The sequence below is a fragment of the Simochromis diagramma genome, unplaced genomic scaffold (assembly GCF_900408965.1).
Source record: "Simochromis diagramma unplaced genomic scaffold, fSimDia1.1 OVJJ01000308.1, whole genome shotgun sequence".
Lineage (NCBI taxonomy): Eukaryota > Metazoa > Chordata > Actinopteri > Cichliformes > Cichlidae > Simochromis > Simochromis diagramma.
Window position 1 is genome coordinate 3,767,770 of NW_024386785.1, and position 27,308 is coordinate 3,795,077.

Genomic DNA, 27,308 nt, shown 5'->3' on the forward strand with positions numbered 1-27,308 from the left:
AGGAGACCTACTGAGCTTAAACATACTATAAACATCGAAATGAACTAAAACTCAAAACACTGGGTCATAAGACCCAGGATCGTGACAATCAGTACTTCTGATCCTGGGATCTCATCACCTGATGCTGATAACGCAGTTATGTTTAAATCTGAAGAAAAGAATAAGCTTAATCATATTTGTGTAAAATTATATATTTATCTTTTTTTGCAACTTTACCAGCTTTACTTATAAAGCACTTTAACACAAAACCAGAGATCACAAAGTGCTGCACATATACAAATAGCATAAACAAACAACAACAACAAATGAAATGATTAAATAAAATAATAAAACATGTTAAAAAAGTCATATTGAGTCAGCCCCTTACAAGAGCAAATAAATGTGTCTTAAGAAGAGTTTTAAACTCAGAAAGAGAAGAGGCCTGTCTTACATGCACGCTCACGTCTGCATCTACTGACTGAAACCAGCCCACTGAGGAACAATGGGCTGGGGGGTCAGTTCCTTCATCACAATTATGCAAATTCTCATGACCATTGATCAACAACCATGAGTCCCATTCACAGAGAGCTGGGGAATGGCTGCAATCACAGCATGTAAGATGGTGACAGATGTACCCTTAGGCCCCCTCCTCGATTCAGAGATGGTCTTTCCCTTTTCACGTAAATGGCCTCCTTGACTCCGCCCTCAAACCAGCGTTCCTCCCTGTCCAGGGTGTGAACATCATAGCCAGTGGTGTAATGTGATTATTTTGTTCCAGTTAAAAGACGCGCTGCAGCAGTTTGCACCACCTGCAGACATCTAAAGGATGCATCACTAACCCCACAGTAAAGTGCGTTACAGTAATCCAGCCTAGATGTAACAAAGGCAGGATTACAGTCTCAAAAAGCTGCTTTGGTAAGATGGGCTTTATTTTGGCTGTCACAGATGAAAGAAGCTTGATGTCAGGTTTATATAGTGGATTGTCATTTATGCTTAGAAATATCTTCTCATATATGCTCAGAGTTTTATCATCAATGTCATGTTGGTCATGCACACCCACACCCTGGGGGCATGGGAGAGGTCGTACCCCCCCCCCCACACATACTTACACAACGCACAGGCAAGGTACTCTGTGTGTGTATGTATACGTGATATGTTAATGAACCTATGTCTATTCATGTAACCTCAATAAAAGAGCCGTGTTACGGGGGAGCGGACGAGAGTCTGACGGAGGTCAAGTGGGTGGACGACACTTCCAGGCAGGCCTCCCTCATGCATGAGTAACACAAAGAACTTTCCCTACTTGTGTCTTGCTTTTGCTGTGTAGTAAATTGTCTTGAACGTTGCAGCGATTGGGTTTAAGCTACAAACCACTTGATCTTACAAAAGCAGTGACCTAAACTTTCCCAAATGAACAAACATTAACAGAATGTGACGTCATGCTCACGTATACGTACTGTACTGGTCATCATAAATAGGGCTGTAATACCACTTTGTACCACCAGATGGGGGCAAAATTCATGGAACCTTTATTAAACCATTAAAAATTAAAAGGTAAAAAAAGCCTGTAACTATGTTTTTGCTGTAATCACAGATGCGACAAATAAGAACAATAAATACAGGACAGAGGTGGGGGTGGGGGGTGGGGGGGTTATATACACAAATACAACCAATAAAATTACAGTTACTGTGAAGCACAGGATACATGACTGAAGATCTGTGTGTGTGTGTGTGTGTGTGTGTGTGTGTGTGTGTGTGTGTGTGTGTGTGTGTGCTGTTAAAGTGCAGCAGGTTCCACTTCACCACTCTAACTGCTGATCCAGTTTTCTAAACTGGAGTTGTGAGAGATGTGACTGTCAGAATTTCTGCTGGTGGACACAGCTGAGCGATTTTTAGTAGGTCGCTGATTCTTTCAGTTCCTCTGGCAGGTCGTTCAGGCAAAAACACGGTCACCTGTAGCTAAAAGGACCCACATGAGGACCTGAGGGGGCAAACTGGCTCATATGGGGAAACACTGCTGCTGTTCAGGATGCAGACAGACTCAGACAGGAGTTTAAAGGGATAAGTGAAAGCTGGAGGTGAGAGAGCAACTCTTCGTGCACAGTAGAACAAAGAGGAGGCGGCTGCAGTGGCTCAGTCTGCAGAAGATAAATGTGAATGACCTCAGAACAGGAGATTTTTATGTTGTGTGAAAGTTAAATATTAATCAGACTGAACCTGAACGTCTGCCAACAGGTTTACCTTTGTGTTTTTTGGATTGAGCAGAAAAAACTCTATTTTATTCTATTGTAATCTTTTATCATAGCCACCTAATTTTATGCAGATATTAAAATAAAATCATGTGACCAATTCTTTGTGTATTTAAGTGTAAACAGTAAAATTGTATATGATATAAATTACTTTGGATTTAAGATTTTCTATATTTGACATTTTTACTCTTTAACATGTTTTTGATTCACTTTTTCCTTCCGACTCTTTTGCTGCTGTAACAGGTGAATTTTCCAGTGTGAGATTAAATAATGTTATTGTATCTTAATCAGTCTGAATAATGAGATGAAAAGTGTAGCATTTAATATCAGAATAAGGAAATATACATTTATGGATGACACAAACAGATTAATGTTGCTGTGATGACCGCTAGCTGTAAACAGCAATAATCAGAGCTCTACAAACAGCTGATAACTAGAAACGTGGAGCTTCTAGTAATCGTCTCCATCTAGATCAGAGATGTCAAAGTCATCTTGCATGGTGGGCCACATACAGCCTGCTGATCGACCACTGAAAGTCGTCCTTGTGTCTCCACATTTAATCCTGAGACATCTTAATATAAGAAAAAGACGTTCATACTGAGAGAGACAGAAAAGATGCTGCACTTGAACTCATCACTTTGTCAAGGGAGAGATGAGTGAGTGAGTGAGGGAGGGGTTAGAGAGGGCTGTCTCTCCATTCAAAGTCAATGAGACTTTATCACCAGAAAAGGTGGAACATTTCAGAAAGGGTAGAAAGCTGCTGAGGAGCGCAGCATCAACAGCAATGAACTCGAAGGAAAATGACGACTTTATTAACACACGGTACATCTTCTCTTTCAAGGCTACCATCCCTGTGCGCTCACGTGGTCAGCCTTGTAATCGGAAGGTTGCCAGTTCGAGCCCCGGCTCGGACAGCCTCGGTCGTTGTGTCCTTGGGCAAGACACTTCACCCGTTGCCTACTGGTGGTGGTCAGAGGTGGCGCCAGTGTCCGGCGGCCTCGCCTCTGTCAGGCTACACTGTAGCATCACCAGTGTGTGAATGTGTGATGGCTTTGGCGCTTTGGGGTCCTTATGGACTAGTAAAATACAAATACAGGCCATTTACCATTACTGGGCACCCTATTCTAGTCTCAACAACAGCATTTCAGTAAGTTTCCACTACAAGATGGTTCCCTCTTATCTACAGGCAAACATGGGCGAGAGTCTATTCAGGGCTGTGTCCTGTAACACTACGCCACATGATTATATGGCAGGTTTGAGTAATATGAGATTAATATAAGGCACAGTAATAAAGCACTTCAGGTAAGCTCATTCTAACAACATGGAAACAGGAGCAGTGCAAAGAAAAAAGAAGTGATCGCATATACAGTATAGTTGGGCTGCTGCCAGCTTCTTCACTCACTGTGTTTATACGCCTCTCTGCACTTAATTATTAGTTGTGATTATTAATCTCTGGCTCTCTTCCACACGTGTCCTTGTCCTGTGTTCCTCCCCTCGGCATCAACGGGTCCTTATGTCTGCCCCTCCCTGAGCCTGGAGATTTCTTCCTATTTAAAGGGAGTTTTTCCTTCCCACTGTCACCAAGTGCTTGTTCTTAGGGGGTCATCTGATTGTTGGGGTTTCTCTGTATTATTGTAGGTTCTTTACTTCACAGTGTAAAGCACCTCGAGGTGCCTGCTTTTGTGACATGGAGCGCTATAAATAAAACTGAACAGTTACATGGTTGGGGTCAAGACATCTGTCGCAGAAAGGCCACTCTTTCAGAAATCCATTTACATCTCAGATGTTGGAAAAACTGTTTATCAAATCTTTTTTCAGAAGACATATTAGAGTCCTTCATGGTGAGCTTGAACAACACACTCAAACACAGGTGTGATGGCTTTTTCAGTTTCAGGTTTCCTGGATGATGATTTGGGTGTTTATGAAGGTCCTGTTCTGTCTGTGCTCCAAACCTTTTGCATGATGCTGTCGCTGCTGCACAATGACATGTTGTGTTTATCAGGAACTAATTCAGCAGTCAGTAGAAAGACTTCTTTCTAAATACTCTGAATGTTTTTGAAGCTCATTTTTAGTTTCTGGTGTTTTCCCATGAATCCACTTCCTCTGTGGTCTCTGAACAGAGAGGCGTGTGGAGATGTTTCATGCAAAGCAGAATATTTTCCAGTCAAATGTGTTCTCAGCTGTGCTCCTGCCTGTCTGTTACATTCATATCATGGACCTGTGTGTTTTATAGTAACATCCAGTGAATCATTAAATAGCCGTCATAAATACCTGCTGTACCACCCCATTTAAAACCACTGTAAACACTGGTGTGTTGAACACCCACAGCTGTTGCTGCATGTGTGTCTGTGTCGTCCACTTGGTCTCCGTCCTCTTTGTTCCCTCTTTAAGACGCTGTTAATGAACAGGGGAGTGTCACTTTCTCTCTGAGCTGATCAGGCTCTTTGAACTGTTCTGTGCTCTTCATTTAAATCCAGACGTGATCACATTTTCAGACTGTAGCTCCTAAACTTTGGAACAACATGTTTGCAATCATTTACATCATGTTAACACAATCATTTGTATTAAATGTTAAAATAAATGTAACCTACCATTAATCATGTTTAAAATGATGATCCGAGCCTCTCCCAGCTGTCACTGGGTCAGCTGATCCAGGCTTATATAACTTTTAATGTAAAGTAGTTTTATTTCCTGCTGCAGCTGACAAGGAACAGATCCTGCTTTTCCATTGGCTGTGCTTTGCATGTACATCACAGGTGTTACTGAAACAGAGTGAATCCAGCAGCTCTGTGTTTGATCCTCCATCAGCTCAGCTCTTCACTGTAATCCAGATCTCCTAACATGATGCTCTGCTCCGGACTCAGCAGCACACTGTGTGAGTACAACACACTGATAATCCTTTATTTATACATGAAATCAGCTGCACATGTTCAGTCTAATCCTTTTCTAGCTTTCCACTGTGCTGTACTGTGACATGCTTTTCTTTCTGCTTTATTGGATCAGTTCATCTAACATCCTAAATACATGTTTGCATCACCTCAGCAGGACAGTTAGGCTTCACAGAGTCCTGAGAGCAATTCATGGCTGATCATTTACTTTGAAGAGTTGAAGTCAAACTGAACACAAATAAGTTTATTGACAAAAGTTGGAAAGATGAAGAGAATAAATGTGTCATTGAAATCTGCTGTTTAGAAAGAGTTTTCAAAGAATCCAGGTGTGAATGAAAGCAGCAGCTTTCTCCTGTTTGGTTTTCATTTCTGTTTCATGTTTTGAGGTGAATTCAACTTGATATCAAACACACAGTCTGACACTGAGCTTTCTTTCTGTCTCTTTCAGTGCTGGCAGCAACCTGTTCACTCATCACTTCAGGTAAATGCTGTTTTACTGCTTCTTATATTTCTCAGCCTTGCTGTTAACTTTATACTTCCATCATGCTAATCATGCTAATGCCTCGTTACTCCCTGGTGTGTTTTCCTCTGTCTGTTGTTGTCTTACACCCTCTGTGTTTCCAGCCATTTTCTAGTCGCGGTTCCTGGTTTGCTCCAGGACACCCTGGATGACCCGGCATTGACCCCCCCTCTTGTCTTTTTAGTGCTCGTTTATTTTGAGTTATTGCCATGTTTATAAAAATTACATTTTCATTTGGAAAAATGTTTAACATGTGGTCATTTTTCATACATGTATTATGAAATACGCAACAACTACATACTAGTTTGTTTGTTTTTTTAGACTTAGACTACCAGTGGCTCAAGAGTTGGCAGTTTGTATTGTAATCGGAAGGTTGCCGGTTCGAGCCCCGGCTCGGACAGTCTCGGTCGTTGTGTCCTTGGGCAAGACACTTCACCCGTTGCCTACTGGTGGTGGTCAGAGGGCCCGGTGGCGCCAGTGTCCGGCAGCCTCGCCTCTGTCAGTGCGCCCCAGGGTGGCTGTGGCTACAATGTAGCATCACCAGTGTGTGGATGACTGGATGTGTAAAGCTTTGGGGTCCTTAGGGACGAGTAAAGTGCTTTACAAATACAGGCCATTTATAATGTTAAGTACAATTTTGATTGCGTTCCGTTTACAATATTAAGTAAATGGAACAAAATTTTGGATTAAATGACCATCTATATTTCAGTTACATGACCAAGCATGTCAGTGTTACTTACTCAATTTTTTCACGTTTGTGTAAAACTACAATTATTTATTTCAGCTTAATATGTTTAAGCTTTAGTTATTCAATTGATTAAGTATATTGAACAGATTTGACTGGTTTCCAATCTACTCAATATTTTTAAGTGTAAAAGTGTTGCCTCAAACATTTTAAGTAAATGTCAGTTTTAGTTTTTGGAGTGCACATCCACATTTTTATCGATATCTGCAGGTCAGGCATTACATCCAATCACAGTTTAAAGACTTGCAACTCTTCTGTCGGAGCATGGCCTCTATGAAATACTCAAGAGCCAATCTGATTCCAGGTAAAAACTGTACACTTTCTTGGTGATTCTATGGTGGTGTATACTGCTGGGATTAGGCAGGCTTGGGAGAAAGAGTTGGGGAGGAAGGTGCCTGAATGTATGTGGAGTAAGTGTTGGTCTAAAATCCATTCTTGCTCTATAAACAGCAGTTAATTCAATTTAAAACCCTCCACCGGTTACACTATTCTAAGGTCAGACTGCACAAGATTTATCCTTTATCTTCCCAATGTGTGACAGGTGCAGATTGGCAGAAGCTACGTTGTTCCATGCCTCTTGGTCTTGTCCCTCATTAACAGACGTTGGTCTAAAATATTTGACTGGTCTTCTGAGGGATAAATGAAGCCCCTACAGCGTGAACCTGAACTTGTAATTTTTGGATGTTCTCAGACATCAGAGCTACTCCCGGTTACAGTGCAGTGGCCGTTAGAATTAGGTTTGATTGCCGCCAACAGGCTAATCCTGAGGGGATGGAAGTCGCCCACTCCTCCTTCTTTTCAGTTAAGGGTAACAGATATGATGTCCATAATACAAATGGAAAAGTTCAGCAAAGACTCAAAGGATTCTCCTCTGAATGTGTGGAACCTCTTCTTGGAACAACTTGTGAAGGCCAGATTTGTAAACTCTCATCGACTCCAGCATTTGGTATTCTACCCTGTGGTGTTTTGTGAAGTGCATGTTTGTCATGGTCTGGGTGGGTACCTGCAGGTCTCCAACAGCGGCCCCTCCTCCTTAGGCGGAGTTCGGTTGCTCCTCCCTGGCTGACCACCTGTGAGCAATTATTCCGGCAGTATATCAGACCTGCGCTCTCAACCATTCATCGCCTGAGTATCTGCTATCCCCATGTTAGTCAAGTGGAGCATCATAACTCTGTCCAGAATCCATGTGATGACTTACTTGTTCGTCTTGTTCTCAGAGGTAGCACCTGGAGTGGAGGTCTTGTCTCCCTCACTCCCGCCTTCCTGGACCTGGGCCGCTTGCTGCTGATACGACGTGGCCTGCCGGCCCACGTCTCGACCGCTTCCGGGCCTTCCGCCCCACCTGTCCCCTCCACCTGAAACCCAGTAAGGCAACTCAATTCAACTGTGGAGTATCGTTGATTGTCTGCTGGATCCCACTGACCGTGATCTCCTCTTATTCCAGTGCCCCGGCCCCTACCTAGTTTCCACCTCCCCGCTGCCTCTGCTGTTCAGCCGTCTCCTAGAGGTGTCTAGGTCACCCTCCGTTATCTTAGATTATCCTACGCGCCACTAGTGTGGTGGCGTCGTTTTGTTTTTTTGCTTGTGTTTGCCTGTGGGCGGAAATAAATCCTTTGTTCCCTTATCGTCTCGCTTCCGGGTTGGTTTCTGCACCTGTGTCCATCTCTGTTCCCTCGTGCCGCTGGGCCGTGACAATGTTTATTTGAATGAATTGTTTTTCCTGTAATGCATCTGAGCCTGTTTGTTTTTGTTTATTGAGGGGGTTTGTTTTTGTTTTATATTTTGATAATCTAAAATAAAATGATCAAAAAAAGAACACAACACTTTGTGGTGTTGCACACATCTTGTTCACAGTTTGCCGACTATCCTGCTTTGTTTCTGTCAGAGAACTGAAGCCAAGTGGCCTCATTTTATTTACTGATCTTTTGTTTTTTGTTTTTTGAAATTGTACTTTTACAATGACCAATATTGTTTTATCATTGAAGCCTACAAAGGGTAACTGTCATGGTCCTGGGTCATTTTGACCCAGCGGTTTAAGTTCCCTGTGTTTTCTGTCATATTTTGCATTATGTTGAGGACTCCAGGTTTCCTAGGTTGTTCTGTACAGTGTTGTTTATTAGATGTTCTCCCTGTGTTGTTGCCTTCTGTGTCTCCCACTGTGTGACTGTCTATATAGTGATGTGAGTTACTGTGCTTTGCTCCCACTCCTTGTGTTCCATGATTTCCTCTTCCCTTCATTTACCCTTCATGTTCTCCCTCTCTCTCTCCAGGCTGTCTCACTGCACTTCCTGCAGTTGTGTGTCCTCCCCGTGCTGTCAAGTGTAATTGTCCTCAGCTGTGTTCCTTGTGTGCTTCCACTTCCTCATTACCTGCTGTGTATTTATGTCAGAGTCTCCCTCTGCTCCATGTCGCATCGTCCCTCATGCTGTGTGTTTCTCTGTTAAGGTTAGTTTATATTTTCCAGTTTACTTTAGTTCTGTATCATTTCCGTGTGTCAGCAATGAAGCTGCATTTTCAGTTATTCCCGTGTGTTGTGAGTTCTGCACTTTGGGTCCTCTTCCTGCCTGCACACAGCCGAAACATGACAGTAGCAGGACAAGAATGCGTAAAAGATTGCCTGCCTCCAACAACAGGTCACCGATCAAAGAAAGAAAGAGAGCAAAGATGTGGTGCCGCCTGAGGATAGTGAGGAAAGCAAATGAACATGAAACGTAACACACATACTGACTGTAGGAAGGCGTTTGAAGGAAACCTGCACATGAAAGAAAATGTTTCTAAACTAAAAAGCTGAAAATTTTTACATTTGCGGAAGTGAATCCAGGCACAGAGAGGGTAAATATATGCAGGACCGGTCTATATAAACCTGTTCTGTCCGTGTGGAGCCTGGACTGCTGTTGGCATGCTGTGTAGCAGGAGGTTTCTCCTGCAACAATGTAAGGGATGTAGGCCAGCATGATCTGATCATCACACAACACACCAAACCCTAACCCCCAACTCCCCCCCTAACCTAATCACATCCTAAACTTCACAACACTAACCCCCTAAGACATAGGTGTCAAACTCTGGCCCACGGGCCAAATTTGGCCCGCAGCCTAATTACATTTGGCCCGCGAAGCCATACAAAATTACTATTAGAGCTGGCCTGCCAGTATCATACAGTGCATGTACTGCTAATACTACAATTCCCAGAATGCTCTGTTGGTGTTTTGGCACGTCAGTCATGACAGGACCATTAGCACCCTCTCCTCTGTTGACCATAGTCATAGCAACCATGCAAATACTGCCATGCTACCTATCCCAAAATGGGAAAAAGAAAGACAGAAAACAGGAGCTTTCTGGACAGGTGGGAGAATATGATGGAAATGTGATAAATGATAAAATGATAAAATTTAATTCAGAAGGCTGCAAATACATTTTTTATTTAAGAAATGAATTCCACTGATGTGTTATTTAATTAATTATTTAATTTCAGCAAAACTTGTTTGAGTCCATAAGAAAAGATTCCTTGTTATATTTGGAGGAAGATGTTTTTTCAATGAATATTAATGTTAGCCCGCGACTTTGATCCAGTTTTGAATTTTGGCCCACTGTGTATTTGAGTTTGACAGCCCTGCCCTAAGACGTTTGGAAATAAAAACAAGAAATCTCTGGCAGAACCAGGCTCAGGGACGGGCGGCCGCATGTGACGGTTTGCCAAGTAAACATTTACTGGCATAGCGTCTGTTCCTGCGCGTCCTCAAAGTCCTAAAGTCCGTCTACAAGCACGTTTAAAGCTCACTCACATGAACACCGACATTCTTTGAAAACAACTTTTAAGTGTATGATGAATTCTGGTCTCCTTCCTTTGGAGAGCCTTGGAGCACACACTGGACGTTGTTCTGTTTTATCATCTTTTGCACCCATTAATCAAAGATTCTTGCTTTAAATTGAGTTTCCAGTTAATGCGTCTGGGTAGGATCCAACAGGGTCAAACTACTGTTTAAAATAAAGTTCCTTATCAAACTGAATAAATAGAGGTGTGTTTGAGTCAGGTACCAACAGTACCAGTATTCACCAGCACTGGCACCATGCTCCGTGTAAGGCTCAGCTGCACACTGTGTGAGTACACGAATGATTTTCTATATTTATGTTTAATGACTGAATTCTAAAATGTTTGTTTCCGTCTGAATATTATTTTATATGTATGTGGGTTTTCTGTTGGATGAGTCCAGATGTATCACTTGTTGACAGCTCTGCGAGGCTGTAAGCAGCGATCTCTGAGCTGAATGTAAATGCTGAGCACATTTTGTGGTTAACATGAAAGGCGACAGACACTCGGAACTTCTTCTGGTTGGCACTAAACGACTGCTATCCAGAATTAACAATTTCTCTCTCACCATCAATAACTCGCTGGTCCCTATCTCTCCCTCTGTGAAAAGCTTGGGTGTCATTCTCGATAGCACATTATCCTTTAACTCACATATCAATAATATTACACGTGCAGCATATTTCCAACTCCGTAACATTAATCGCCTCCGCCCCTTCCTCACACCTCACGCCACTGCCATTCTCATCCATAATCTTGTTATCTCTAGGATTGATTACTGCAACTCATTATTATTTGGCCTCACACAAAAATCTATCAACAAGCTCCAACGTGTCCAGAACTCTGCTGCCCGTATTATTGCTAGGACTTCTTCTACCCACCACATCTCCCCAATCCTGCAGCAACTTCACTGGCTCCCGGTCAAATTTCGCATCCATTTTAAAATAATTCTGTATACATTCAAGGCTATTCATTCTCTCTCTCCACCGTACCTCTCTGACTTATTACAGATGAAGCTCCCATCCCGCTGCCTCAGATCTTCATCTTCTCTTTCTCTCTCTGTTCCCTCTGCTCGTCTGATCACAATGGGAGGGAGGGCCTTTAGCTGCTCTGCCCCTCGACTTTGGAATTCCCTACCCCCGGACCTCAGAAATATTAGTTCATTCTCTCTTTTTAAGTCCACCCTCAGAACTCATCTGTTTAAAATTGCCTATTTTTAAATTTCTGTATGTTTTAACTTTTATCTTCTATTTTTATCATTGTATACATTTCCAGTTTTTATCTATTGTACAGTGTCCTTGGGTGCTTTGAAAGGCGCTATTTAAATAAAATGTATTATTATTATTATTATGAGGCTGTGATTTTATGACACATGTGACACTCGCTGCTAAAGGTGTGACTTAGATACCTCACAGAAAAGTATGTTCAAAGCTGGTAGTAGATAACAATGTGAGGGTGAAGCAACATTATTGTGAAAATAATTTTATTTCAGTTACAGACGCAGGAAAATAGGTAAAACATCAAAGCCTTAATATTAATATACACCACGCATGTTTGAGAAGTTCTGCTTTTTCAAAAAGATGATCAAATCATTTTCGTTTAAATCTTTTCTCTTGCTCAATGAATAAAACACTGATGTTTGTTTTCAGTGCTGGCAGCGACCTGTTTGCTCAGCGGAGCAGGTAAACAGCATCTGGTGCAAGATCCAGTTTATCATTACAGAGCTCACCTCATGTCACATTTTCATATCTGTTCTTCAGATGCTTCCATGGAGAAAGCCGTCACCTGTCACATGGACGTTGTCCAGAGGTTGAGCTGTGGTACGATGCATGTTTACATCTGCGCAACCAAAGCGACTCGGCGGGGATGTGAAAAATCAGCTTGTACATTTCACTCAGTCAATGAAACTCTTGGAATTAATGAATTGAGAAAAAATATTTTGGTTTGATTTTTACATTTTTTCATCTAAAGGTTCATCGTCCTAAATTGGAGACATTTTTTAAACAAATACATAAATTGGGCCTGTTCTACACTGGGGCAAGAGGGGGCAATGCCCCCTTAAACAAACTTCCTGCCCCCTTAAGTCAAACTTTTGGAAGTTGAGAAAAAGAAACAGATTCTCCACAAACTGATTCTGGACAAGATTTACTGCAGTAGCTGAAAAGATCTGCTGGAAAATGTACAAATGAGATGATAGGGTTTAAGTCTTGTTTGCTTTCCCTCTGTGTTCTCTTTGTGTGCAGGCTCACACACTCCCCCTCCCCCCAGCTAAACATCCAATCACTTTAAGTATGCAAATGATCCGGTGTCCGGTTTCTCAGCAGTGTTGCCAATTTAGCGACTTTGTTGCTATATTTAGCAAGCTGTCCGACGCCCTTAACTACTTTTTATCTAAAACAACTTCTAAAAGTAGCAACTTCTCACTACTTTTAGGACAGCCAATAGTGATTTTTCTTACTGAGGAGTTGGCAACACTGTTTCTCAGTAGGCAGGACAGAGCAGCTAATCTGTGTGTGGTGTAACCAGAGGTGGGTAGTAACGAGTTACATTTACTCCGTTACATTTAATGAAAAAAATATACTTTTAAAGTATCTTTTAACTTTTGCTTGAGTACATTTGTGAAGAAAAACGGTACTTTTACTCCGCTACATTTGCAAAATTAGACTCGTTACTTTAAAAAAAATAATTAGTTTAACACATTAGATAACATGCCGCCAGTGGAGTTTCCAGTGACTTTTTTACCAATCAGATATGGCCATGCAGTCACATGACCAGTTTGAAACTGACCCCCTTAGCGACTTTTTTTCTAAAAAGCGACTAGCGACAAATCTGGCGACTTTTTCTGGTATTATTGGAGACTTATTTATGACGACTTTTTGACGTGAAAACGCGTGTCGCTCTTACTCTCAACAAGCAGCGGTGCTGCCGTGGGCACCTCACCCGTGCCAAAGTGCTCACAGGCGGAGGATAGTCCTCCCCCGGCTGCTATCAGAGCAGGAGACGTTCCTTCATACCTATGCGTCTAAACACACACACACACACACACACACACAAAGTAAATCCACCAGAGTGCCAATTTCGGGTCACTTTTGCCGGTCCAAGCCCGGGACCCACCTCTGGGTGTAACAACCCTTTTGGGTTATAGCACCACTGGGGAGGGGGGGGTTGCCCTACTATTGTAATAGCTGTGGGAGTCTCCTAGTGGGTGTGTGTTGTTAGCTCGTGTTCCATTCAGAAAGGAAAACCTTACCGTTGTGACGGCCTGGCGCCGGCGTTACCAATCTGTGCGCATGTATGCATGGACGAGTACAGCCGTGGAGACCTGGCTCAGGTGTAATGTTGCTGACAGTGAATAAAGGTCTGTTATTGGATTTAACCGACTGGCTTTGGGTTTTTAACCCCCACACCACACGCTCGCTCGACCCGCTAGCCGCTCCTTCCTCGCCATACTGCTGTTACAGTGGGTTACAGTGACTGTAACTGACAGTGAATTTGAACTCTTTCATGCACAGTGGTCACTACAGCTATTCATAGGTTGTTTTCTTGTATTTGTGTCAGTGTTGATGGTATACTTGCACATAAACCACTGCATTGGTGTCACTCCACACCCTGCCACCCAAAGGTCGTGTAATGTTACTATGACGTGTTTCATTGTAATTATTGTTATTTATTCCTGTCATCCATGAATTATGAGTATAAGTGTTTTTATTCATCTTTTACTGCCCAAAGACGAATAAAAATACTTAAGAAAGAAACTCCGGATTGAGGTAGTCATAATTCATGCATGAAAGGTTTAATGTTCGTCACTGTATTTGTTAGAAACAGTTTTGTAATTTTCCTTTAATTTAATTTATTCGTTAGTTTATATATGATCATGTATAAACTACATCATCAACTCAGTCAATAAATATACTTAGATGTATCTCATAAATGAAATAACAGTGTAGTAATTATTTTAGTAAACCTTTTACAGTTAATGAAAATGTAGTGCAAAATAAAATACCTACGATTATTATTGTTATTATTGTTATTCAAGTTCTAACCTCTCAGCTGCTTGCAGCGATGTGTTGCTGTAGGGTCTTTAACTTACAAAATAAAGCGCCTTGAGACAACGATGCAGGAATAAAAATCGCAGTGAACTCTGATTTTTACGCTGCTTTTAAATGAAATGCTCTCGTTTCTGATCCACTCGATGTGACAGAAAATGGAGTGATCAGTGTGGTAGCAGCTCTGTACGGACGTGCAGACGGAGAGACCTGCAGTGAGGGCAGACCTCAACAACAGCTTAACAACACTGAGTGCTCTCAGCAGGGAACCGTGGACGTCCTCAGGAGGAGGTACAAGAGAAAGGATCCTAAACTTCTGTTGTGAATGTGGCAGCTTACAGTCAGCTACATGTGAGCGTCCATGAGGTTGAGCTAATTATAGCTAGCAGCTAGCTATAAGCATAGTAATTATTCTCTATGGGCCAACTGAGCCTTTGCTGTTCATCTTTCAATTACAGCCGCTACATGAGCAAAGAAAGTAAAGAAATATGTGTAAATATGTTTTGGAAAAAGCAGCACAGTTAAACAATAACCAACATCCAGCACTGCTTTTTTTGTGTATGTGTTTCCTTCAGGTGTGATGGGAAGAAAGTGTGTGAACTGAGCGTGACTGACGTCCAAAGTCCTGACCCTTGTGTCGACACCTACAAATATCTGGAGACCAGCTACACCTGCTTACCTGCAAGTCAGTATCACATGACCATGAAACTATGAAGGAAGCAGAGCTCAGAAAGAAGGTCAGAGAGTTTGTGACTGATTTATGTGAGCATGCTAACGCTAAGTCAAGTCAGTCAACACATTTAAACACAGCAGATGTTCAACAAATCATCAAAACCAAGTAATACGTTGAAAACAACGAATAATGACTTTTTCATTATAATTTAGTAAAACATAAAATCTGCTTTGATGACATTATGTTAAAGCTCATGTGAAAGCTCATGAAAACATTTTGAGCTGGGATGTGAACACTGTTCCTGAGGTAGATGATGTCATCTGAGGAGGGAGCCAGTGAGTGAGAACGCACCAATCAGATGAATCATGAGAAGACCCTGATTAACAAACCCAAGTGAGCAGCAGGAGACAGAGCATGTGGAACATCTGCTAGAGAACATGAAGTTCATGTAGGCGCGTATATGTGAGCAACAATATTTCTGATCCTGTACCTCACAAATATGATTGCACTTCTGTGCACGCAGACGTTCAGGATCCTTTCATTCATGCAGCAAACGTTTAGGTTATTAACAGAAAGAAAGAGTTCATCTTTCTGAAGAAAAGTGGGTAACAACTGCTTTGATCTGTGAGTCAAACTGAAGAGAGGTACAAACATGACACCAAGATATTTTCCCCCGGAGGGTTAAGAAGGGACGGTGGAAAGCAAGGAATCCCTAAACTTTCAGCTTCATTTACATTGAGGCTGCCAAACAGCAGCTTCAACATGTCGCTGAGAGCCAATGTTCTTCAATGCTTTCATATCTAATCTGACCTGCTTCCACAGGTCACCTGGTCACATGCGAGCACTCGTTTGCACACCTGCACTGTGGTAAGAGTCATTATCTCTGTTGTGTCTCAGCTCTGATCATTTTCAGGTGAAGATTTTCTACTTTTATTGCAGTTCTTTGTTTTTATTTTATTTACATTTTAATTTCTTATTAGTGTTTATTAAGTCAATCCATGTGTTCTTTTGTTATGTTCATGGATTCGACCCGTGTTAAATGATTTATATGACTTGAATCAAATTTAAATTTGATTAAACTGAAAAAACGTTGCTGGGTTGTTTTCTGCTCGTCTTCTCTCGTCAGATGAAGGGCAGGCTATCCTCGTGTACGGGGCTCACTATGGACGCCACGATCAGACCACATGCTCCTACAGACGTCCGGCCTCTCAGGTCCAAAATGTTTACTGCTCCCGTCCCACCAGCAAAGTCGCTGAGAGGTACTGTTTTCCTCCTGTTACTGATTTAAACTGTGGCTGCAGGTATTACTTTCATATTTCTCAGTGCACATCGATGCCTGCGCTCACTCACATTGCTCTGCATCTCCAGCTGCGACGGGAAGAGCAGCTGCACCATCAGAGCGAGTAACTCGGTGTTTGGAGACCCCTGTGTTGGCACATACAAATACCTCGAGGTGGCTTACATCTGCCAGTGTAAGCAGCCTAAATGATCACGTTGATGTTCTCACACTACAAAGACTGACATGATCTGACGTGGAGATGTTGTCTGTTCTTTTGCAGATCTAACATGAACGGATTAAAATGCAGTTTTATGACAATTTATTGGGAGTTGATCAGCAAAACCATTTCATGGGTCTCTCAGTAGCTTCAGTGCTTTTGATGACTTTTCCTATGATGCAGTAAATCAGTGAAGCTGAGTCAGTTTCAAACACCTGTGATTGTTTTTTTCCTGTCCAGGATTAGATGGAGATTATCTGACTGTTTTAAAAATTACAAAAATAAACATCTATCAAATAATTATGTTTTTGCTTTTTTATTTAAAAAAACAACATTGGTCTCTGTATTTGTAATGTGAAATGGAAATAAACCTGCCTGCCAGTGTCTGGCTTTGGCTGATGTGACCACGACATTAAAGCTCCGTCCTGGTGTCAAACATCTGTTTTATTATCACTGAATAAAGGATGTTCCTTCAGATCATGGCATCAAAGACAAATCTTGTCTGGACTGTGCAAAACAGCAACATTCACATATAATAAATGATCATTTTAAACTAAAAACGTTATCCTACAGTCGGCATTAGGGTGAAGAGAGGATGATGATAGGCAGAGCTGGCACACCTAAATGTGGCGTGAGGACCTGACAGAGGCTTCGGTCTGTGAGGTCTTCATCTCCCACCTCCAGCAGAGCTTCACCACTCAGAGGCTGGACTATGCTCTGCACCTCCAGCACTGAGCTGCAGCTGCAGCGTGGTTGGTGCCTGCATGGAGCCATCAAGGTGACACATTCCCCACATCAAGCTGAGCATACATCCAAAACCTTCCAAGCAGGTCAAGTTGCAGGTCTGTTTTTATCTTCTGGTTTCTCTCGAGGATACACACCTTTCCATCAGATATGTTTCTCTCAGTGTGTGTCTGTGTGTGTGTGCCCTGCGGGCTTTATCTAAGGTCAAATTCTATTGTCTGTTTCAGTTTGTTGCACATCATGAGGGAAAGTTTCTGATTGGCTGCTTGCCTGGTGTGCAGATAGAGTCTTAGAGAAACAGTACAAATAGACCAGGTTCCTGTGCTCCACCATCAGCTCTGCTCTAACAGCATGCAGTGCTCCGGACTCAGCAGCACACTGTGTGAGTACAGGAAAGGCTTTGCACACTAAAAGTTGCTCCTTTAATGTGTCATTTACATGACTTTGTTGTCTTTTACCAGTAAGTTGTGTATCCAGTTTTTCCCTGTTTGTTATTCATTTTCATTTCATGTGTTAAAGTCCATGTGGAACACTGTTAACTTACAGTAACACAGAAGACAAACGAGTAAATCAGCTGTAGGTCGCACGCCGGCTAACACCCAGGTTTCTCTTTTTATGTTTCAGTGCTCGCAGCAACGTGTGTACTCATGACTTCAGGTAATCACTGAATGTTTGATACGTTTTATGCTAACGTCCTTTTAACCGCTTACTCTAGCACGTAGATGAGTTAGTGAAACCCGATCGGCTCTGATTGTGTCTGTGATACGACATCCGTCCTCTTTACTGCACGAGCCTGTAACCATCGCCTTCCTTACGTCGGCCTATCCAGTTTCTTCTTTTCTCTCAGAATACACAATAATATTTTTCTGGCTCTAACACGCCTTCATACTCAAAGAGATAGCCTAGATTTGCATAGCAGTTTTGCTTCATGCCTGTACACTATAGTGCTATTTGATTTTACTACACTACTCACTACAAGAGCCTCCGATAAGTTTTCAGTCCCACCACCACTAAGGAAAAATCCCTCAGGTAAACTGGAAACTCGGACTCATTGAAGCACTGACTGAAAGCAGTTCAGTAACAGAGAACAGTGTCCTGTGAAACTGATGTTAAACTAGTGGTGGGAACACTTTTAGATAATCGGAATTATGGGGACTGGCCTTCGTTGTCCCTACCAGAACTTACGGCTGATTCGCTTCCATCATGCTCAGCCAGTCAGGTTACATATCGGACCCCAGGAACGACACTGTTCAACATTCTTACATTATCTGAATAGCATCACTTCATTATTGTGCATGAGTCACCCAGCAGGAGGCTTCAGTGACTGAAAACCAGTCAGACCTGTCGCGGCAGAGAGACCGGTATGTTTGCGGTGTGGACCCAAAAGCAGACACGACAGAAAAACAAAGCAAAGTGAAACAAGGGTGGAACTAACCTAAGCTGGGAAAAACTAAACTATGACAACAATGATAGAAAACCAGAACACAACGCTGAACAGGGACATGCAAAACGCACCCATGAAATAAACCAAACATGAACCTGAGCAGTTGAAGAAAAACTCTATGATGCGACGTGACACAAGGTAAACAGATGATCCGACACTGAACCGAAGAAGACCGAAGGGCAATGAAGGAAGTGGAAACACCTGGAGAGACACAGCTGACACAAATGAACATGACGCCACAGGGGAAGTAAAACTGAACATGGAAACATCGAACCCTTCACAGTAAAACAGGAAACATAATGGAACGTAGACATGACAACACGGACTTGACAACGTGTGCACACAGACATGAGACACATGCCAGACTGGGGAGAGACAGAACGCAAGGACAGACACGTGGGAACAGAGAGGGGAGACGAAAGCACGGGCATAACTACAACACAAAATAACACAAAATTGCTGGGTGACAGACCATCAGCGACTGATGTGGAGGAAATCATTCCTCAGCCGGTTCAGAGGAGTGTTACAAAATACAAATACATATAATGAAGGTGACATTAAGTCGACTGGGATTATTTCCCACTTGGCCTGTGTTTTCTATATTTCAAATCCATTCATGTTTGTTTATGATGACCCTGCTGTAGCATAATAAATTTATCCAAGACTCACTAATTTTGGACTTTTTACATTTTTCATTTCAGGCTTTTTGGCCCCAGGTGGACCTACGGGCCCAGGTGGTCCTATGGGCCCAGGTGGTCCTATGGGCCCAGGTGGACCTATGGCCCCAGGTGGTCCTATGGGCCAGAGTGGTCCTATGGGCCCAGGTGGACCTATGGGCCCATTCCCGCCGACCTTCATGTCCACAGCGAGGGTGATCACCTGTGACAGCCTTGACAATGTGCAACGCCTGAGCTGTGGTAACATAAAAATGTTTTTTTTATAGCTCCTAGCTCTCACTCAAAAGTGAAGTTCTGATGTAATGTGCATTCTTTCTAATGTCCTGCAGGGGGCGACTCCTCAGGTGTAAATAGAAGTCTGACGCTGTGTTTATGAGAAACTGAGCTCAGTCTCACCCGAGGAGCAAAAAACCTGTTAAGGTTTAGGTTCTTTTTGTGCTTTATTCAGTGAAACTACAGTTTATGCTTGTGACTGATGTGACCTTTCAGACTTCCTGTAACACCACAGAACTACAGGAGGACATTTTCTGATTATTGAAAACATAAAAAGCCTCTATTTGTTTCTCTTGTGCTGCACACCTTATGCATTCCTTGTGATTCCCTCCGTTTGAACGTCATCATTCTCTGTGTAACAGATAATGGAGTGATCATCGTGCAGGCAGCTATGTACGGGCGGACAGATGCAGAAATCTGCAGTGATGGCATTCCTGCAGATCAGCTTGCAAATACACAGTGTTTCCAGATAGACACTCTGAAAGACGTCAAGAGCAGGTAAACAAGTCTGAGGAATCATGGATGAATCGATCACTTTAACTCACCTGAAAAGACGAGAGCTCCTCTTTGTCTCCCTGCAGGTGTGATGGCAAGAAGGTGTGTGAAATAAGTACAAACTCCTTCCGTACTTCTGATCCGTGCTCCGGCATTTACAAATACTTGGACACCACCTACACCTGCTTCCCAGCAAGTACATTACAACTGTGATTAGAAACTAATATTCAGTGTATTCAAATTTGTGAATGTGCATGTTTCTAATGTGCTTCATTTCTCTGTCAGTCCACAGTGTAACTTGTGATGATTCGCTGGCAAACCTTCAGTGCGGTGAGAGCACAGTTCCTCCTTCTTTGTGAGTCTTTGGATTCATGCGGTAAAAATACAAATGAGGTTAACGTTTGCTCTTCTTCAGGTGAAGGACAGGTTTTACTCATCCACGGAGCTGATTACGGGCGCCGTGACTCGACCACATGCTCTTTGAATCTTCCAGCCTCTCAGCTCCAAAATGTCCAATGCTCAAAGCCCATAAGCAATTTAGCTGACAGGTAAAGATGCAGACTCTCTTCCTTCAGCCTTTTGTCTTCTCACACAACATATTTCAACTCACCTTTACCTGAATCTGCAGCTGTAACGGGAAAAGCAACTGTACTGTCAAAGTGAGCAGCTCTGTGTTTGGAGACCCGTGTTTTGGCACCTACAAGTACCTGGAGATGGCTTATAGCTGTCACTGTAAGTGCCTCAGACTTCTCTTTAATTAGAGCATTTATAACAACAAAAAATTTAGCTCATGTAACAGTTAGAGAGAAATGTGAATCTGCCCTTACACACTGTGCTTTTAGGTGGTTCAGCACTGATCCCGTTTCCTAAAACGTTGGGGTTCAGTAATGAAACTCTCTGACATAAATTTTCTTTCAGTTGGTTTTCCAGATCACTGAATGGAGGAAATCGCTGACATCCAAATAGCATCAGCGTCTATGTTCTCTGAAGAAAATGTGCGATGAATCAATTATGAATCAAAAAGAAAAAGATCATTCAACATCCTGTGCAACGTCTGGTCAAAAATACGAAGATACTGATTTTATATCAGATTCTTTCCAGACCTGTTAAGTTGTGGTCTGTGGTGTCCATATACACTTGGCCTTTAAGACGTTTCAGAAAATAAATGATTCTAAATGTAAAACTGATTTAACACTGATTGTCTTAAATGTTTTCTTCTTTTTCCCTTGTATTCTTACGCCTGCTTCACTCTTAAATTTGCCTTCAATATTAAAATAATGAAACGTATCAACTGGATGGTGTGAGTTAAATGTGACAGGGATCTGACTAATTTCTGACGTGACTCTGTTGAAACGGTCGGATGTGAAGAGGAGCTTTTTATCATTAAGGACACCAAGGTCATTGACTCTGTGGTACTTCTCTAACAGTACTCATAGTTTGATAGTACAAATAATAATAATGATAATGGATTGCATTTGTACAGCGCTTTTCGGGGCCCTCAAAGCGCTGTGCAATGCCACTATTCATTCACTCTCACATTCACACACTGGTGGAGGCAGCTGCAGTTGTAGCCACAGCTGCCAAAACACACATTGCATGAAATTTGAAGTTCTGTTCAGTTCAATTGTATTTATACAGCAGCAAACACAACAATGGCCTCAAGGCGCTTTGTGAGGGAAAGACCCCACAACACATTACAACAGAACAGTAGGACTTTGCACAGCGTCTTTCAGAAAGACAGACTTATGAAGTAAGATTAAGATAAGACTGTATTGATCCTACGGCGGGGAAATCTGTGCGTTACCTCAGCTCAGGAACAGATAGCAGAAGAAAAATACAAACAAATACCAAATAAGTAATACACTTTATACAACAGTAGCACACATGTGACTATGACAGAGGGTTTTGGAAATATGCAAGACGTAAATGTAACTATTCTACCATCACTATTACTATGTAAGTAACAAATATCTGTAAGTATCTATAAGTACAGACACATACACACTAAATATACATTGTTATACATATACACACACATATACCTGCACACGTCCGTACATATAAAAAGTGCATTATGCATGAAGTGTGACTGTGGACGTCCACAATGTCCAGTAGTGTATTTACAGCATATGCACTCCAGATTTATGCAACGTTATAGTATAGTGTACAGTACTGCAAGAGCAGTAACTGCAAGTACTAACCTACAGTAACAGCAGGCCTCTGAGCGTAGACTTGAAGCTCGCTGCTGAAAGTGTGTGTAGGTCACACTTACTTCACATACTGATGTCGTAGATCTTTAACTCTTCCACAGAGTCGGTCTGATCATGTTATTAGAAACTAGAGATGGACCGATCCGATATTACTTATCGTCATCGGTCCGATACTGACCTAAATTACTGGATCGGATATCAGAGAGAAATAAAAAATGTAATCCGAAGTATCACAAAATCAACTCACAAAACGCTACTTGGCGTAACCCAGCTCGGCGCATCGGCGCAGTATGTGTCACGTGATAGAGCGGCTGTTGTCTGCGAGACCTGTCGGCGTCTGTCGGAGCATTTGGAGCCTCGCTACATGCTTCCTAACCGCGACATTTCATCTCGGCGAAAACTATCCCAGAGAAGTAAAGTAAGTGTGTAAGTTCATCCCTGAATGTTTGCAGAGTATTTCCACGTTAAGCTTAACAACTGAGATATTGAGCCACAGCTGGACTGGCCATCGGAGCTCCATACTGAGGTGAAAAGGAAGCGATTTGTCCCGGACTTCAGCTAGAATTAAAAAATAGACACAAAGCTGGAGTTATTCTGTCTTTGCTGGCAGTTGCATCTACTTCTCTCATTCTCTCCCCCTCCCTCTCCTCTTATTACTTCAAACATGAAACTGATCAATGATCAGCTGATCGGCTTTTCTGCCGCAAGTCCGTCTTTCTTGTTTGTTTATCGCCCACTTTGCGCTAGAAAGAGGAGACCAGCAGATAAACAACAGCAGCACGTTTAAGCTTGATCAGCTGTTGTTAGAATTTATTTAATATTACTTTCTAGTATCAGCTGATGTTTGCTGGAGCCACAGCTGTAAAGCTGCTGGTCATGATGTCGGTTTGGATATGTGGTGAGAGGGAAACATGAAGATGAAACCAGGAGATGTCCTTACTGAATCATCAGAGCTGAACAGGTGATGGAGGAACAGGTTTACCTTTTAGGTGACATGAATGAGTTGAAGTTATGAACTGTTTCTGAGAGACAAATAACACCAGGATCCTTTTTTTTTATGTAGCTGACAGCTGGTAACTGTGCAGGGGCGGGTCTAGCAAAGTTTTGTCGGGGGGCAGGTTGGACATCAACAGGGAGAGGGGGGCACAAAGAAATACTTTTCTTTGTTATGTCATTTAAAAACGTTGAATAAATAATTATCTGAATCTTACAACAAAAGTTGATGAAATGTATAGAAATCCATTACTGTATATACTGTAGTAACTAATAAGTCTAATATACCCTAGTAAGCTATAGTACTTTTTCCTTTGGGAAGGTACCATCTGTGCAGTCTGCAATTCTGTTGAAGAAAGATGTTGAATCTATTTAAATATTGTAGAAAAAATAATTGATTTCTGTGCATTTGTTTTACACTTGCATTAAATTAAAGTTGATTACATCGATTACGGGTGGGGGTGGTTCCCTAATATTTTTGCTGGGAGTTGGCAACCTTATTAGTTAGGTAGGTAAGTACTCTTTAAAATACCAGAATAGGGAGGATGGTGTAGGTTTAAATTTATTAGATTGAGCAGTGTTGCTGAACTATAAGATGTTTTGGGTGCAGTGTATTTTTTGCATACAGGTACAACAGAATAGCTTCAGTCTCTTGTTTTTTTAAACTTAAGTGTGAACTTCTACGAAATGCAGCAAGATATTTATAAAAAACAGTTTTATTGATTACAAAATACGCTATATTGGATTCATATCGGTATCGCAGATATCAAAATTTATGATATCGGAATCGGACATTAAAAAGTGGTATTGTGCCATCTCTAGTATATACGAACTTCGGTTGCTTATGTTTATAGGACCACCCTGTGTCTTCCTTTTATATTTTATTTTCCCTTGCTGTAAGAGCTCTGTAACACCGAAATTTCTCATCCATGGCATAATAAAGGTTTATTCTGTTCTATTCTAAAAGTAGAATGGGAGGCAGAGCCTTCAGTTTTCAGGCCCCTCTTCTGTGGAACCAGCTTCCAGTTTGGATTCAAACTTTCCTTTTTGCTAAAGCATATAGTTAGGGCTGGACCAGGTGACCCTGAATCCTCCCTTAGTTATGCTGCAGTAGACGTAGGCTGCCGGGGGATTCCCATGATGCATTGAGTTTTTCCTTTCCAGTCACCTTTCGCACTCACTATGTGTTAACAGACCTCTCTGCATTGAATCATATCTGTTATTAACCTCTGTCTCTCTTCCACAGCATGTCTTTATCCTGTCTTCCTTCTCTCACCCCAACCAGCCCCGCCCCTCCCTGAGCCTGGTTCTGCTGGAGGTTTCTTCCTGTTAAAAGGGAGTTTTTCCTTCCCACTGTCGCCAAAGTGCTGCTCATAGGGGGTCATATGATTGTTGGGTTTTTCTCTGTATCTATGAAGCGCCTTGAGGCAACTTTTATTGTGCTTTGGCGCTATATAAATAAAATTGAATTGAATTGAATTGAAGAACAGGTAGTTTAAGATCTTCAATAACAAATGACTGTTTGAATAAAAACAGCAGCAGCTCTGAAACACTTTAATAAAGCTGAAAACGAGCTGCTTTCTGTGTCCCTGCAGCTGTGATGGAAGAAAACTGTGTGACATAAAAATGAACATCATCAGTGCTTCTGATCCCGGCGTCTGCACCTACCTGGACACCACCTACACCTGCGTCCCAGAGAGTCTGTTACATCTCTGATTATAAACTAACAATCAGTCACATCTGTACATGAATCATTACAGTTTCTAATGTGATGCATTTCTTTGTCAGTCCACAGTGTAACATGTGAAGGATCTCAGGCGAACCTTCAGTGTGGTCAGATTTATTTTTTCTCATTTATTGTAACTTTAGTGGATTCATTTGATAGAACTACAAACATGGTTACAGTTCATGAACTCTTCCTCAGGTGAAGGACAGGTTATAGTCGTCTCCTGGGCGAATTATGGTCGCCGTGACACGACCACGTGCCCTGATGGAAATCCTGATCACGTCAAAAATGTTCACTGTTCGAGTCCCAATAGTGCAGAATATGTAACTAACAGGTACAGATGCTGACTCTCTTTCTTCAGCTTTCCATCTTCTCTCAGATGACACGGTGTATTTCAGTCCTCTGCTGACTCACCTTTGACCTGCATTCACAGGTGTAACTGGCAGAACAACTGTACTGTTGAAGCATCAAACACGGGGTTTGGAGACCCCTGTGGTGGCACCTACAAGTGTAAAACACCTCCAGGGGTTTTACACTTGTCAGGGTAAGTAACTCAAACAATAAAGTTATTAAAATAATATTTTAGGGTGTGTACATTCAGATTAATTTTTGAAGTAAATAGAAATGATAATCGTTCATCATTTTTGAAAGTTTAACCTGTCTCTGCTGAAAACACTGAAATCCTCAGACACAAAGTTGAAATGAGTTTTTTTGCAGATCCTAAAAGATTGAAATCACATTTATTAAAAAAGATCTTGAGCATCATCTTTTATTAGCTTATCATAATATTTAGTTATTAAATTGTGATTTAACCTCCTAAGACCCGAACTCTTCCACAGCATGTATTTTTAACTAATTATTAACATTTCAGGTCACAAGCTTCCCCAGCTGTCAGTGATGCTGTCCAAGACTTCCCATCAGGCTGTCTTCCCCCAAGTCTGCTTAAAAATACTTTTAATACTGTCGGGCTTTTTATCCTGAGATTAATTAACACTTGCTTGCTACAGGCTGTGTCCCATCATGTTTTAAACAAGCTATAGTTCAGCCTCTTCTTAAAAAACACAATCTGAACCCAACTGTTCTGTCCAATTACAAGAAATCTCAAAGCTTCCCTTTCGTTCCAAAGTTCTGGAGAAAGCTGCCTATTTACAGTTGCAGGCCCAACTTGATCTTAACGAGATCTCTGAAAGGTTTCAATCTGGTTTTAAATCCAGATTGAAATTAAATCAGACCAGGAGTGACATGTTTAGCCGCATGTTCTCCTTAAATTGCTGGCTGTCTGAATGGTGTCCCAGAAACGATGTGGGCTTCATAGATAATTGGCAAACCTTCTGGAGGAAACCTGGTCTTGTTAGGAGAGACGGCATCCATCCCACTTTGGATGGAGCAGCTCTCATTTCTAGAAATATGGACAAATGTATTAAACCCCCCAAAATATGACTATCCAGAGTTGGGACCAGGAAGCAGAGTTGCAGTCTTACACGCCTCTCTGCAGCTTCTCTCCTCCTGCTACCCCCCCCAAAAACCCATCTCCATAGAGACTGTGTCAGCTCCCAAACAGACAAAAACAAACTAAAAACCAGCAACAAACAACTTAAACATAAACAATTACAAAGAAAGAACAATACAGTATCCACATCTGAACCAAAGAGTAAAACAGTGAAATGTGGATTATTAAATATTAGGTCTCTCTCCTCCAAGTCTCTGTTAGTACATGACTTAATAATTGATCAACAAATCGATTTACTCTGCCTTACAGAAACCTGGTTGCAGCAGGATGATTATGTTAGTTTAAATGAATCAACACCCCCGAGTCATTCTAACTACCAGAAACCTCGAAGCACAGGCCGGGGGGGAGGTGTGGCAGCAATTTTTCACACCAGCCTATTAATCAACCAAAGACCCAGACAGACTTTTAATTCATTTGAAAGCCTGATGCTTAACATTGTCCACCCCAGCTGTAAAACTCAGAAACCAGTCTTACTTGTTATCATCTATCGTCCACCTGGGCCTTACACAGAGTTTCTGTCTGATTTCTCAGACTTTTTATCTGATTTAGTTCTGAGCTCAGATAAAATAATTATTGTGGGTGATTTTAACATCCATGTAGATGCTAAAAATGACAGCCTCAACATGGAATTTGATCTGTTATTAGACTCAATTGGCTTCTGTCAAAATGTAAAAGAACCCACCCACCACTTTAATCACACTCTAGATCTTGTGTTAACATATGGCATAGAAACTGAACATTTAACAGTGTTTCCTGAAAACCCTCTGCTGTCTGATCATTTCCTGATATTACCGTGGAAGCACTAGCTGGTAGTCAGGCTGTACATGTGTCCTTG

The 27,308-nt window shown here is 41.9% G+C and overlaps 2 protein-coding genes and 1 long non-coding RNA gene across 3 annotated transcripts; all 3 read left to right on the forward strand.

Annotated features, from left to right (window-relative positions):
• The first annotated feature begins 4,955 nt into the window (after positions 1-4,955).
• LOC120727959 (rhamnose-binding lectin-like) lies at positions 4,956-25,526 on the forward strand. The gene is made up of 13 exons (XM_040022575.1): positions 4,956-5,103; positions 17,770-17,802; positions 19,291-19,506; positions 19,902-20,037; positions 20,121-20,230; positions 20,320-20,364; positions 20,450-20,582; positions 20,663-20,766; positions 20,953-20,968; positions 24,833-24,936; positions 25,026-25,070; positions 25,162-25,297; positions 25,397-25,526. The coding sequence occupies exons 1-13, from the start codon at positions 5,070-5,072 to the stop codon at positions 25,509-25,511; spliced, it is 1,227 nt and encodes a 408-aa protein (XP_039878509.1). The 5' UTR covers positions 4,956-5,069; the 3' UTR covers positions 25,512-25,526.
• Positions 6,167-9,967, forward strand: LOC120728094. The gene is made up of 4 exons (XR_005694640.1): positions 6,167-7,527; positions 7,599-7,746; positions 7,826-9,598; positions 9,952-9,967. It is a non-coding gene; the product is annotated as an uncharacterized LOC120728094 (long non-coding RNA).
• On the forward strand, positions 10,378-16,701 carry LOC120728091 (L-rhamnose-binding lectin SML-like). Its single transcript, XM_040022793.1, has 9 exons — positions 10,378-10,479; positions 11,836-11,868; positions 11,947-12,006; positions 14,388-14,523; positions 14,808-14,917; positions 15,728-15,772; positions 16,032-16,164; positions 16,274-16,377; positions 16,465-16,701. The coding sequence occupies exons 1-9, from the start codon at positions 10,449-10,451 to the stop codon at positions 16,473-16,475; spliced, it is 663 nt and encodes a 220-aa protein (XP_039878727.1). The 5' UTR covers positions 10,378-10,448; the 3' UTR covers positions 16,476-16,701.
• Positions 25,527-27,308: the final 1,782 nt, after the last annotated feature.